The sequence below is a fragment of the Babylonia areolata genome, chromosome 7 (genome assembly GCF_041734735.1).
Source record: "Babylonia areolata isolate BAREFJ2019XMU chromosome 7, ASM4173473v1, whole genome shotgun sequence".
NCBI lineage: Eukaryota > Metazoa > Mollusca > Gastropoda > Neogastropoda > Buccinidae > Babylonia > Babylonia areolata.
The window spans coordinates 25,258,969-25,274,580 of NC_134882.1; the positions used below are offsets into that span (position 1 = coordinate 25,258,969).

Genomic DNA, 15,612 nt, shown 5'->3' on the forward strand with positions numbered 1-15,612 from the left:
TCTAGCTATTGGGGCAACTAGTGTGGTCACGACAACCATGACGGATGTTTCGACCTGTAGGTCAGACACGCATGTCTCCACCAGTGACGTGGGTAGTGTAACACCGGTGCAACAAGGTGGTATCCTTGGCGCACGTACTCCTCCTTTGACACCAGCTTGTATATCACTGGATACTCAGCCGACTCAGCAGGCTATTTCCGCTGGGGTCTCTTTGTCAAGTCTGAGGTTGGCCCCAGTATCAGTCTTGCAGGCCATATACCCGCCTCTGCTGCGGCTGGGACATACCCCAGGTCACGGACTGGTGCCTTTTGGGTCTGAGACAGGCTGCAGGCAAGAGGAAAGAGAACAGAGAGAAAGAGAGGATAGAGACAGAAGGGACCAACAGTTTGCAGACTTGATCGCAAGGGTGGCTCTGTTATCACAGGCTGCACGGTCTGCACAAGTCCCTGCAGCTGTTCTCCCTCCTGCTCCTAAGTTACCTATCTTCCGTGAAGGGGAGGACGTGGATGCCTTTATAGAGCACTTTGAGTCAGTTGCTCGGGATTATGGTTTAGAAGACAGTGCTAAGAAGGTGCACATGTCTGCATCTCTGTCTGGGAAGGCCAGGGAGGCGTATAATACGCTTCCACCAGAAGGTACTTATGCGGACTTGTGTAAAGCATTGCGGGCACAGTACTGGCTTACACCGGAGGCATACCGCCGCAAGTTCCGTGATATAAGGAAGCGACCCGACGAGACTTGGGCACAGTGCTCGGTCAGGCTTGATAAAGCTCTGACGAATTGGGAGCAGTTGTCTTCCATCCCTCTGCGAGAGTTGATCCTCCTAGAGCAGGTGTACTCTTTTATGCCACAGGACATTGCTGTGCAAGTCCGAGACAGTCACCCAGATGATCTCATGGCGGCGGCTCGTAGAGCTGATGGTTATGAGGAAGCTAGGAGAGATGCGAGGGGGGGTACTGGCTTGCGGAGCGTGGGTCATGGTAGACATCCTCGGATGCCGGATCGGGGTACTCTGCCCCATCGTTCTGGCGAGAAGTCACCATCCAGCGCACAGCCTCACCCTCCAGTTAGCTGCTGGAACTGTGGGAAGCGAGGACACCTCCGACGTGATTGCCCAGCCTTGTCCTCTGCACAGCCAGGTCGTTACCAGAAAGGTAATTTAGTCCAGGTCGTGGACCATGCTGATTGCTTTCAGAGTGTGACAGGCGAACGGGAGGACTCCCTGGCCACATTCCTCAGCATCGTCGAGGGCAAGGTCAGAGATACCATCCGGGACACTGGGGCTACCTGTGTCTTTGTAGATGAAGCACTCGTTTCTCCTTCCGCCAAGAGAGGGAAGTCTTGTTGGGTGACGGGGGTCCAGGGCTGTTTTCAGGCCGAGAGGCCAAATCTGTGTGGATACTCCCTATTTTGAGGGGGTTGTTTCGGCTGTGGCATTAGAAAGGCCACCGTGCTCGCTCCTTATCGGCAATACAGTCACCTTTGTTGATGGGCGTAAGGAGCGAGTGTCTACCCATTTACCCCCAGGGGTGACTGCTGGCATGGTGACCCGCTCAGCCTCGCAGCCTCGGAGGGCCCTGGAACCAGTGCGGACTCCTGTCAGTCCATCTGATTCCGCGCTGAAGGTAGATCGTCAGACTGTTCAGAGCCTTCAGCGCAAAGATCCGTCCCTGGCGAAGGTACGGGAACTTGCTCGTACTGGCTCTGAGTCCCCACGGGATGGAACCCAGTACGTCTTCAAACAAGGTACTCTCTTCCGAGTCTTCGCCAAGCAAGGACGCAGCTTCAAACAGCTGGTGGTTCCCTCTGAACTCCGTCCCACTGTCCTTGCCTTAGGGCATGATTCCTCAATGGCAGGTCATCTAGGGGTCAGGCGGACGCAGGAGCGTATCTGGCAGGATTTCTGCTGGCCGGGCTGTTCTTCAGATATCCGTCAGTACTGTCGCTCCTGCGAGGTATGTCAACGTACCACGCCGAAAGGCCAGAACGTTAGGGTTCCTTTGGGGACGGTTCCCATTGTGGCGGAACCGTTCTCCAAAGTGGCCGTGGACCTTGTCGGTCCCATACACCCCTCGTCTACCCGCGGTCACCATTACATTTTGGTAATGGTTGACTATGCGACTCGATATCCCGAGGCAGTTCCGCTCAGGAGCATAGATGCTCCTACTGTTGCGGAAGCATTGTGGCAGATGTGGACTCGTGTGGGGGTTCCTGATCAGGTCCTTAGTGACCAGGGAACGCAGTTCATGGGGAACGTCATGAGAGAAGTTCACCAGCTCTTGGGCATCAAGGGTCTGTTTACCAGCCCCTATCATGCACAAGCTAATGGCCTTGTAGAGCGTTTCAATGCCACGTTGAAAAAGATGCTCCAACGGCTCTGCATCAAACGGCCAAGGGACTGGGACAGGCTTGTCCCAGCTGTGCTCTTCGCTCATCGTGAGGTTCCACAAGAGTCTATGAAGTTCTCCTCCTTTGAGCTTCTCTATGGACGGACGGTAAAAGGGCCCATGTCCATTCTCAGATGGGTATGGACTCAGGAAGACTCTCAAGGTGACGACCCGACCCATACTGAATCCGAGTACGTGGTAGATCTTCGGAATCGAGTCAAAGAGGTTTGTGAGATTGCCCAGGAAAATCTCAGGCAGGCCTCACGTTGGTACGCCCGATGTTTCAATCGTCGTTCCAAGGAACGTTGGTTCGACCAGGGAGATGAGGTCTTGCTCCTTCTTCCCGTCCGACACAACAAACTTCAGGTGTTGTGGCAAGGACCCTTTAAAGTCCTCGAAAGAGTGGGAGACTGGGACTACAGGATTTCAGTGCGTGGGAAGTCAAAGCTATACCACGCCAACCTGTTGAAGAAGTTCCTTCGGCGGGAGCGGGCTGCGGCCGCCTACTGCCCTACTGTCATCGAGGATGATGAGTCGGAGGCTACGGAATCGGGGGTTGGTTCTTCTGCGATCCCCTGTGTCCCTCTGACCGCCGAGGAGTCGTTCAAAGATGTCGTGTTGGGGCCAGACTTGTCGGCTGTTCGGCGTGCTCAGCTGCAGGAGCTGACTGCTGAGGCATCCTATGTCCTTACGGACTTACCTCTCCGGTCTAGGGTGGGTGAGTGTGAAATCATTCTGGATACGGATGAACCCGTTCAGGTTCGGCAGTACCCGTTACCTCACTCTCAGACACAGGTCATCGCCAAGGAGGTCGAGGCAATGCTGAGTATGGGGGTTATAGAGAAGGCGAGCTCTCCCTATTCTGCTCCCATTGTCCTCCTAAGGAAGAAGGACGGCAAGGTGCGGTTTTGTGTGGACTACCGCCAGCTCAATAAGCATCTCAGGTTTAATGCTGAGCCCTTGCCCAACATTGATGAGATTTTTGCCAGGCTTGGGAAAGCAAAAGTTTTCTCTAAGCTCGATCTCACAAAGGGATACTGGCAGATCCCCGTGAAGACGTCTGATCGCCCTAGGACAGCCTTCACCACCCCGGATGGACAGTTTCAGTGGGTGACCATGCCCTTCGGTCTGAAGACCGCGGGGGCGATCTTTTCCCGTACGATGAGGGAGGTTCTGGCTCCGTTGAAACTGCCAGAAATTCAAAATTTCATGGACAACCTTCTCATCGCGTCTGAATGTTGGCAAGGCCATATCAAGGTACTGCGGGCGTTGTTCCGTCGTCTCAAGGAGGTCCACCTTGCTGCTAAGCCCTCCAAGTGTGAACTGGGATTCTCAGAGATCCAGTTTCTGGGACACACTGTCTCAGAAGGTCATCTAGGGTTGCAGCAGGAGAAGGTAGACAGGATTCGGAATGCCCCAGTTCCAACTACCAAGAAGGAACTCCGTAGTATTTTGGGTCTTGCCGGTTATTACCGGAAGTTCGTTCCCAGATATGCGGAGGTGGCCTTGCCCTTGACGGAAAAAACTCGCGGGAAAGAGCCAACCAAAGTCTCATGGTCCCCAGAGTGTCAAAAGGCGTTTGACTCTTTGAAGGATGCGTTGGTCAGCGCACCCATTCTGCAACTTCCTGACCAGTCTAAGCCTTTCGTTCTGAGGACGGATGCGTCCGGAACTGGTTTGGGAGCTGTGCTTCTGCAGGAGCATGAAGGGATGCTCCGACCAGTGGCTTATGCCAGCAAGAAACTGGTGGGTGCAGAATTCCAGTACCATGCCATAGAGCTAGAGTGCTTTGCGGTGGTGTGGTCAGTGAGGAAGTTCTATCCATACTTGTATGGACGTACTTTTCAGCTCCAGTGTGACCACAATCCATTGCAGTATTTGCATCGGATCCGTCCAGTTAGCAGGAGACTGATGGGCTGGGCAATGGAGCTGCAGTCACACTCATATGTCTTTCAGTCAGTGAAGGGTGTAGACAACCATGGAGCCGACTATTTGAGCCGGCAGTCATAGAGCACTTGCCTATATCTGTGCAGCTTATGTGGCGGTTGTGCTTGCCTCTTGAGCTCATAGCTTAAGGGCTTTGAAAGGGGGTTGTGTCACGGATCAGCCCAACCTTTCGTTGCTGCGGAAGTATAGGCGGAAGTGCGAGCGATTTAGTATGGCTCAGTGGCCGGTGAAAGTGGTGTTAGTTCCGATGGTTGGGAGTTCGAATCCCAGTTTCTCTAGATCATGTTTTCTGACATGTTCTTGGTTTGGTAAAAGCGTGTCTGCACACTCGTTTTACCTGTGTAAGAGTTGTGCAGCACGTGCACACACCGCTCTGTAGGAGCGAGAGGGCTCTTGTCACATTGGCATGACTGCAACTGCAGTGCAGTGCGTGCAATGTGTTTTGGCCGGTTAGCATGCCAAGTGCAGAACTTGCGCTCACCTGCCGTTTACCTGGCTGCAGCTGACTGTGATTAGGTGTGACTTGACTCTGAGATGTCAGAGAGGGCGGACCTTGTGGCAGAGGCCCGGAAGGCTGATGGAGAGGAATTCTTGGCCAGCCAGAACCTCTGCCTGATCTTTAGCAAGCTGGTGAGCAGAGGCTGCAGTGCCCGGCTGAAGGTCCCACCCAAGTCACCACCTTCGCCCATCACAAGCTGTCGTGAGCTTGCTTGTTTGTTTGTTTATTGAGGTCTCATGGCAATGTGGTTCCGCGTTCCTCGACTCAGGCGACGACGTCCGACGGCCCTGCTGTCCCAAGGTTGACTGGTGGTTCCAGGGCGTTGTTCTGCATTCCCCGACGCAAGTAGCGGCAAATCGACTTCTCTGCTGTCCCAGCTCCGAGGTCGCCCCTCGGGGTCTTCCACCTGAGGAGCCGAGTGCTGACACGAAACCCTGGGGTCGCACCCTGGGGATCCAGATCGTCCCTTGGCGTCGGCCTTCGACCGCAGCCTGCCCTGCTTGCCGTGACCTCCCGGACTCATCTGGTGGGGTGCTCTGTGGGTGAGCTGGACGTCGAGGGAGAGGTTGTAGTTAGCGTTCGACTCCCAGCCTGGAGCAGGGATTTTCAGTCCGTCAACGAGTGACAGATGAGTTTAAATGAACGTTGCCGGTTGTGCAGTGAATGTGCGAGTGTGTATGTGTTTGGTTCGTTTTTCTTTCGTTTCTTGATTTTGTCCCAGTGGGGGTTAAAGGTGGGTTAAGGAGGGGTGGTTTAGAGTTGGGTGGGGGCGAGGGTTTGGGTTTGGGGATAGCTTAGGAAGTAGGTCCTGTACCCATATGTGTGTGACTGTGTGAATAAAAGTTGTAAAATCGTACACGGATTTCTGCGTCCTTCTTGGGAGTGTGTGTTGCGCGGTGTCGACCCTAAAAGTCCACGTCTCCTGACTTTTGGGCTTGCCCAGATGTCTGGAGTGTGTGACAGACAGGATCATCTCAAAAGCATGCTTTGCTGGTGACTGCGCCCTCATGGTGCACCAGGAGTTTGACCTCCAACTCATCGTCAACAAGTTTGCTGAAGCCACCCGTCTCTTTGGTCTCACCATCAGTCTGGGCAAAACAGAGGTCCTGCTACAACCTGTCCCATCTTCCACTGCTCGTCTTCCATCCATCACAATGGAAGGGACAGAGCTGAAGACAGTGGAAGAATTCAAGTACCTTGGCAGCTTCAATTTCAGTGATGGAACCCTGGACAAAGAAGTCACCACTAGGATCTGCAAGCTTTTGGTCATCTGAGAACAAGTGTCCTGAACTAACACAAACAACATCAGGCTGTCCACGAAGCTGAAGGTGTACAAGGCCATCGTTCTCTCCAGTCTTCTGTACAGATGTGAGATACAGACTCTGTACAGAAGGCACCTGAAACAACTGGAAAAGTTCCACATGCACAGCCTGAAGTCAGTACTTGGCATCCACTGGCAGGACCAAATCACAAACAAGGAGGTCCTTGACAGAACTGAGACAACCAGCATCGAAGCCATGATCTTGAAAATCCACATCATCCAAATGGAAGTCTCCAGGATGCCTGAGCAGCTGTTGCATGGCGAGCATTGCTAAGGTAAGCGGAACCAGAGCAGGCCACGCAAGCGGTTCAAAGACTGTGTGAAGGCCAATGTAACCCTTGCCGGGATTGCCCAAAGGCAGCTTGAGCACCGTGCGCAGGACACGCTTGGCAGGCATGCTCTTTCAAGGCAGGCACACAAAAGCTTTGATGAGGGATGCCGTGCAAGCATCACGGAGGCCTGTGAGAGGATGAAGACAGCAGCAACCGTGCTACCTGAACCAGGACAATTCCCCTGCTCCCACTGAATGACCATGCCATTTAAGAATTGGACTCTACAGCCACCTACGAACCCACAACAAATGGGCTGTGCAAGCTGTCATCATTGAAAACGATGGACTACCAAGACAATATCAGAGTACGACCAAAAGCCATGTGTATTTCAAGCAATAGCAGCCATCAACTTCTACCTTCAGGCAAACGCTTCAATGTTCCGAAACTCAAAACAAACGTAACTAAATACGGCTTTATTCCAAGGTCAATTCAATGACTGGTAACTAGTTGTGTGATTCCATAGAAAGCATGTCAAAGTATATGTGTGCTCGACATTTCACTTTAAACATACTATTGAACAGCACTTTTGTTTTAACTAGTAGAGTGCCTTAAGACGTCAGCTGACGTCCTACAAAAAGTATTGCCATCATGCCTGTAAGACGTTCACTGACGTCTTGCAGATGTTCTGATTCTTCCTTCATTGAAGTTTGGTTCAATTCACATAAACAGACTCAGAACAGGTAGTTTGATGTGTCTGGATTATAATAATACTATTTAAATGAACATTCATCAGGTAGAAGACCCCTTTCTACTCAATAGTAATTTGCTAACTGACCACGTGATACGCGCGTGGAAAAGGGGGTTGCATCATGTGCCAAAAAATGCGTTGAAAACTGTGTCCAGTAAAGCAAATAGTCACACTCAGCAGACATACACAATTCTGAAAGCTCTGATTGTGGTTATGGACAGATTTCGCGATGGAGAAGGATCTCTCTTGTCTGATGATTGGTTTGAAAACGAAGGTGATTGACAATGACAGTGACGAAACTGACAGCCCCATTTGCTGGTAATTCAGTCCATCTATCCAATCAGACAGCTTTTTTGAACAAGTGACTATGACTGACAGAATACGTGCAGCAAGTGTTGGAAGAAGGGGGAGGAGAGGGAGAGGAGTGATGTAAGACGATAGGTTGAATGTCAGCCAGAGTTCATGAAGGGGGCCGTGGCTTTTGGGAATGAGCGTGCTCACATTTCAATGCAGACTGTCGGCTCAACAACCGCCAAAGCTCCACGATTTTCACGAAACGCAGGGTGGAACCTGCACTGGACGTGAAACACGTGCTTTGTTTTTCACGCTTTTTTCGCTGAATCAGAGGGAAGACTTGTTTGAAGAGGTGGCAAGCTGGATGCATAGCAGACACTTTAATCGGCCCACGTGCAACTAAGAAAGATGTGAATGTCATCAAAGAACTTCACCCTCTCACTCCTGAACACTTTCAGCTGTCAAAAGCTTGCCAGCTCAGTTTCTGAGACCATGATTGACCTTTTACGTTGACATTACCCACCTTTGTCGTTGTTGGGACAGTGATTTACTAACATGTCTGCACGAGCTGTGGTTTGTTTTTATAAACTTATAGCCTGTTTTAATTTCTTCTACAAGTATAATCTGACAACAGGCATGCGATTTCTAGCTGTATTTTGTTTCTTTTCTTTATGGATGTTATTATGTAGAGGTGGAAATAGATTTTTTTGTTCCACAAAAATCATTATCTTGACTTTACATGCCTGAACAGTTATCTACAACCAACCTAATTGGGTAAAAGAGCCCAGAAGCAGAATCTACACTCATTTTTCTTCACAAAAACGTTTACTTTCTTTCTGTACCACCCATAGTTTTTTTGCTGGATTTTTGTGTGTGATTTATTACCCCCGAATCCTCAAAATTCCGTGGCAAGGGGAGAGCTCTTTTTTTTTTCTTTTTTTTTTTTTTTTTTACAAAATTCTCTGGCACTGAATTGGTTTTAAATAATTACTATGTTTAATAATGGCATGATGTTTTATGCCTTTATCTGTAATCATTGCATGTGTATTGCTGTGATTATTATATGTGTGATTTACTCTAATTTAACTAATATCTGTATGTCTACTGTGATTATTGCATTGTGATTGTGATAATTTTATGCGGGATTTACTAAAGTTGACATTCAAGCCTTTGTGTCTTCTATAAGATACATTGAATGACTGCGATTTTCGCATATTGTTTACGTGTTTTACACAACAAAATAATTTCTATTCAGAGATAATAAAGCATTCTGTAACCCTGTCTGACACCCCGGACTCCTCTCAAAGCAACCCTTCACCATGCATCCCTGTATCCACCACTACAGCACACACTTCATCCCTGTATCCACCACTACAGCACACACTTCATTCCTGTATCCACCACTACAGCACACACTTCATCCCTGTATCCACCACTACAGCACACACTTCTCATCCTGTATCCACCACTACAGCACACACTTCATCCCTGTATCCACCACTACAGCACACACTTCATTCCTGTATCCACCACTACAGCACACACTTCATCCCTGTATCCACCACTACAGCACACACTTCATGCCTGTATCCACCACTACAGCACTTCATTCCTGTATCCACCACTACAGCACACACTTCATCCCTGTATCCACCACTACAGCACAAACTGCATCCCTGTATCCACAACTACAGCACTTTATCCCTGTATCCACCACTACAGCACACACTTCATCCCTGTATCCACCACTACAGCACACACTTCGTCCCTGTATCCACCACTACAGCACACACTTCATCCCTGTATCCACCACTACAGCACACACTTCGTCCCTGTATCCACCACTACAGCACACACTTCGTCCCTGTATCCACCACTACAGCACACACTTCATCCCTGTATCCACCACTACAGCACTTCATTCCTGTATCCACCACTACAGTTCATCATTGCTGTATCCACCACTACAGCACTTCATTCCTGTATCCACCACTACAGCACACACTGCATCCCTGTATCCACCACTACAGCACACACTTCATTCCTGTATCCACCACTACAGCACAAACTGCATCCCTGTATCCACCACTACAGCACTTCATTCCTGTATCCACCACTACAGCACACACTGCATCCCTGTATCCACCACTACAGCACACACTGCATCCCTGTATCCACCACTACAGCACACACTTCATTCCTGTATCCACCACTACAGCACACACTTTATCCCTGTATCCACCACTACAGCACACACTGCATCCCTGTATCCACCACTACAGCACACACTTCATCCCTGTATCCACCACTACAGCACACACTTCATTCCTGTATCCACCACTACAGCACACACTTCATTCCTGTATCCACCACTACAGCACACACTTCATCCCTGTATCCACCAGTACAGCACTTCATTCCTGTATCCACCACTACAGCACACACTTCGTCCCTGTATCCACCACTACAGCACACACTTCGTCCCTGTATCCACAACTACAGCACACACTTCATCCCTATATCCACCACTACAGCACACACTTCGTCCCTGTATCCACCACTACAGCACACACTTCATCCCTGTATCCACCACTACAGCACTTCATTCCTGTATCCACCACTACAGCACACACTGCATCCCTGTATCCACCACTACAGCACACACTTCATTCCTGTATCCACCACTACAGCACACACTTCATCCCTGTATCCACCACTACAGCACACACTTCATGCCTGTATCCACCACTACAGCACACACTTCATCCCTGTATCCACCACTACAGCACTTCATTCCTGTATCCACCACTACAGCACACACTGCATCCCTGTATCCACCACTACAGTTCATCATTGCTGTATCCACCACTACAGCACACACTTCGTCCCTGTATCCACCACTACAGCACACACTTCATCCCTGTATCCACCATTACAGCACTTCATTCCTGTATCCACCACTACAGCACACACTTCATCCCTGTATCCACCACTACAGCACACACTTCATCCCTGTATCCACCACTACAGCACACACTTCGTCCCTGTATCCACCACTACAGCACACACTGCATCCCTGTATCCACCACCACAGCACACACTGCATCCCTGTATCCACCACAACAGCACTTCATCCCTGTATCCACCACTACAGCACACACTGCATCCCTGTATCCACCACAACAGCACTTCATCCCTGTATCCACCACTACAGCACACACTGCATCCCTGTATCCACCACTACAGCACACACTGCATCCCTGTATCCACCACTACAGCACACACTTCATCCCTGTATCCACCACTACAGCACACACTGCATCCCTGTATCCACCACTACAGCACACACTTCATCCCTGTATCCACCACTACAGCACACACTTCATCCCTGTATCCACCACTACAGCACTTCATCCCTGTATCCACCACTACAGCACTTCATTCCTGTATCCACCACTACAGCACTTCATTCCTGTATCCACCACTACAGCACACACTTCATCCCTGTATCCACCACCACAGCACACACTTCGTCCCTTTACAGCAAATACTTCATCCCTGTATCCACCACTACAGCACACACTTCATCCCTGTATCCACCACCACAGCACACACTTCGTCCCTTTACAGCAAATACTTCATCCCTGTATCCACCACTACAGCACACACTTCATCCCTGTATCCACCACCACAGCACACACTTCGTCCCTTTACAGCAAATACTTCATCCCTATATCTATCCCACAGCAAACATTTCATCCCAGTATTCACCCCGCAACAAACACATTGCCCATGTATCCACCTCTACAGCAAACATTTCACACAGCACCCTTGCATTTATCCCACACACAAAATCTTTCACCCTACATCCTTGTATCCACCCCACAGCAAACACTGGACTCCTTTACCATCCTCAAATACCCTTTTATTCACCCTCAATAAACTCTTCACTCCTGTATCCATCCCATTGTAAGCCCTCCGCCCGTGTCCACCCCACAGCAAACCTTTCACCTTACCCCTGTATCCATCCTGTATCTACCCTACAATACACACCTCATCCTCCACCCACATATCCACACAAGTCGTCTATCATCATGTACGACTCAATCCCTTTATCATGTCCTTACATATTAATTGCATATGCTTTATCCTGCACCCCTCTATCCACAACATGCCCTTGTACATGCACGTCTTGATTCACTCCACACCACACCCTTTACCTCTGTATCCACAGATCCCTGTATCCAGTCCACCCACATTTACCTTCTCGATCCACGCCTCCCACTTTACCTCAGTGCGTGTGAAGACGCTGTCCGCATTAATCATTCTCAAAATTCAGGGCACAAGATACAAACAGCGTAGGGAAAGAAAGAAATGCAGAGACACCCAGACTGACCCTGCAGGGATGCGGCCCACAGTACGGATCCCCCACTTCTCCCGGAATCCCCCAAAGTGGCTGGCCAAGGTACCGGACACTACCTGCACATACAATTCACGTCACATCACACCACGTCATGTCACGTCACACCACGTTATGTCACACCACGTCATGTCACGTCACAATACACACCATGTCAATTCACAGCACGCCATACCACACAATATGACATCACACAACGTCACGACACACCACGTCACGTCATGTCATCCTACTTCACATTACACTGTGTAATATCACATCATTTCACACCAAATCATGTCACATCACAATACGTCACATCACGTCACGTCACATTTCACACCAAGTCACATATCATCACACCACACGTCACGTCATATCACACCACGTCATGTCACATCGCATCATGCCAAGTCACGTAACATCACGTCATATCACATCACCTCAACTCACATCACACCACATGATGCCAAAGACACCACGTCATGTCACATCACATCACACGACACGACACGGCAACATATGTTACATCACACCACGTCCCATCCCATTCCACCACACATTTCTACTTCTTCAAGTTGAGTAGCCACAATCAGTATGCTCATTTTTGTTGATGCCACAAAGCATTTGCAAACGATTCCACCGAACAAAACGACTCCACAGCACACCGTACAATGCCACACTATATCAAATCACACTTCTCTACATAACACTTCACAACACCAAATAAAGCACACACTATATCAAATCACACTTCTCTACATAACACTTCACAACACCAAATAAAGCACACACTATATCAAATCACACTTCTCTACATAACACTTCATAACACCAAATAAAGCACACACTACACCAAACCACGTCACACTAAAGCAAAACAAAGAGGAGTGTAGAAAATAAAGAAAAATAGACAGAAAGAGAATGGCCTGTGGCTCCGATCGGCACGCACCACGATGAGCTCTATAGGGATGGGGATGCGGCACTTGTCCTTGATGCGCTGGTTCACCTGTACCTTGACCAGATAGAGCACCACGATGCAGATCAGCGTGATCACCATCTCCGGGATGTTCGTCTTGCCCAGGCTGGTCAGGATAGCCCCGTACGTCTGATCGACGTCAACATCAACATCAGCATTGAACCATGCTGTGTCGTGTCGTGTCGGGTGGGTTCGCGTTAGGTTGTGTTGTGTTGTGTTGTGTTGTGCTGCGTTGCTTAGCATAGCATAGCATAGCATAGCATAGCATAGCATAGCATAGCATAGCATAGCACTGATTGTATTGTATTGTATTGTGTTATTTTTAATCACAGCTGATTTGCCTGTGATAAAAACACGAAAAGAAAGGTAACAAAAATGAAGGGATACTGGTAATAGACGGAGTGATGAGAGAGAAGAGATTTGATAAGAGAATTGAAAGAAATGAAGGGAAGTAGAGAAGAAAGGGGAAAAGATAAGTGAAGGAAAAGCAGACAATGTGGGAGAGGGGGGAGGAGAGGAGTGAGGGGAAGAAGGGATAGGAGAAATGAGAAGGGATAAAAAAGGAGAGCGGAGGAGAGGGAGAAGAGAAAGGAGAGGGGAGGGGTGGGGAGAAGAGGAGAGGGTGATAATTAAAAAAAGGAGAGAAAAGGGGTGCAGAGATGTGACAGAAGGAGAAGGGGGGAGAGAAAGGGATTTGACAGCGGAGGAGAAAGACAGAAGAGGAGAGCGGAGAGGAAAAAGGAGAGGGGAGGGAAGGAGAGGGAAAGAGAGGAGAGGAAAGGAGGAAGGAGAGGTAAGGAGAGAGGGCAGGAGGGTAGGAGGGAGGAGAGAGAAGGAGAGGAGGGAAGGAGGAAGGAGGGGGAGAGAGAGAGAAGGGGAGGACAGGGAAGGGGTGGGAGAGGAAAGATGAGAGGGGAGGACAGGAAAGGGGAGGTGAAGGGGAGAGGGGAGGACAGGAAAGGGGTGGTGAAGGGGAGAGGGGAGGACAGGAAAGGGGAGGTGAAGGGGAGAGGGGAGGACAGGAAAGGGGAGGTGAAGGGGAGAGGGGAGGACAGGAAAGGGGAGGTGAAACGAAGGTGGAGAAGAGAGGAGAAGTGTTGACCTTATGATCCGAGAGAGGTGAGGAGAGGAGAAGTGTTGACCTTATGATCCGAGAGGTGAGGAGAGGAGAAGTGCGGAAGGAGGAGGGAGAACAAGAATACATGAGAAGAGAGGGAATGATAATTATGGCAGAGAGGTTTGAGGGAGATGGGGTTACAGAGGATGGTGAAGAGAGCAAAGGAGAGGAAAAGAGTGGAAGATTGGCCAGATGAGAGATGAGAGAGGATGGGATGGAGATGAGACTGGAGGGCGGTGGAGTGGAGGAGAATACAGGAGAGGCGCTCACCCTGATGATCTGGAAGAGGTTCTCAAAGCGGGGGATCTTCAGTCCCAACGCGTACTTGACCTGGGAGGTGAACACGTGCACTGCGGCCCCTGTAGTGAAGCCACTGACCAGGGAGTCGCCCATGTAGGTGGTGACAAACCCCACCCGGCACAGCCCCATGCCAATCTGTTTCATTACAACTAGTCTGTAATACTACACTCCAACTTTCAATCTGGGACACTATCTTCAGTCTGTAACATTTGATAATACCACCTTCAATTTGTAACACCACAATACCACCTTATACCTGTAATAACATCTTCAGTCGTAACACCACATTCATTACTGCAAGGCTATAACACCACTGTCAAGATGTAATACGACAGACTTTTCCATTACTGCAAAAGTGTAATATTATCATCGGTCTGTAACACCTCTGCTAGTTTTGAGCATCACTGCCAAGCTTACAACACTACAGCCTGTTTCGTCACAGCCAGTCTGAAATTCCACTCAGTAACAGCAGCCCAGCTGCAAAGCCATTGCCAGTCTATTACACCGATCTGAAACCACATGCGAACTGTAACTACGAGGGATGTTAATTAAAGATTTCACCTTTCCATGAACTGAGAGGAAATTAAAGATTTCACCTTTCCATGGACTGAGAGGAACGAGATTTGGCACAGTTAGTCTTTCTCTACATACGTACCACTATGGGTGACACACTTCTCTCACCGCTGAATTCAGCTGCAGAAGTCTACAGATTGCACCAGAAGCCACGACTTGGCCTCGGAAATAAGCGTATACAAACGGAAGTAATTACTTGCCCTTCAAAAATGACTTCATGGCTGGAAAGAGGCGAAAGTCAGATGGTGCAGGGTCGGGAGAGTAATGGGGGTGAGGTAGGGTTTCATAGCCACAAGACCGTGCTTCCGTTTGGGCAACATGCGAGTTGTGAACCGGGGCGTTGTCTTGAAGGAGACTGACACCTTTGATCAGCATGCAACGCCAAGATTTTGATGACCTCTCGCAATTTCTGCAGCAATGAAGCTTAGTATGTCCCGGTAATTGTGGTGCCCTTTGCCAGGAGATCCATCACCTCACTCCGCGCTGGTCCCAAATGACCGTGAACATGACCTTGCCCGCCGATGGCTGGACACGTGCCTTCTTCGGAGGTGGTGAGTCGAAGTTTCCATTGCTTTGACTGGGCTTTAGTCTCTGATCGTAGTGATGGACCCATGTTTCGTCCTGCGTGATTAGTCTGTCGGAGAAGTCCTCTTGGTTTTCTTGGCACATGGCCAAAAGAGCCTGGGAGCACGTGACTCGTTCCTGCTTCTGGAAAGATGTGAGCAGCGGAGAATCAATCGTGCAGACAACTTCCGCATGTCCCCCTCTCACTCAGT

The 15,612-nt window shown here is 49.6% G+C and overlaps 2 protein-coding genes across 6 annotated transcripts in view; one reads left to right on the forward strand and one right to left on the reverse strand.

Annotated features, from left to right (window-relative positions):
- The window catches only part of LOC143283919 (prestin-like), a 141,739-nt gene that overhangs the window by 46,496 nt on the left and 79,631 nt on the right, over positions 1 to 15,612 (reverse strand). For all 5 annotated transcript variants that reach the window (XM_076590345.1, XM_076590344.1, XM_076590346.1 and 2 more), the window contains exons 6-8: positions 14,234 to 14,398; positions 12,820 to 12,975; positions 11,865 to 11,947 (exon numbers count right to left, since the gene is read on the reverse strand). In XM_076590345.1, coding sequence (XP_076446460.1) covers positions 11,865 to 11,947; positions 12,820 to 12,975; positions 14,234 to 14,398 — 404 coding nt within the window. The remainder of the gene's footprint in view (positions 1 to 11,864; positions 11,948 to 12,819; positions 12,976 to 14,233; positions 14,399 to 15,612) is intronic.
- On the forward strand, positions 1,542 to 4,397 carry LOC143284205 (uncharacterized). The gene has a single exon (XM_076590873.1). It carries the CDS (start codon positions 1,542 to 1,544, stop codon positions 4,395 to 4,397), a length of 2,856 nt encoding a protein of 951 aa, XP_076446988.1.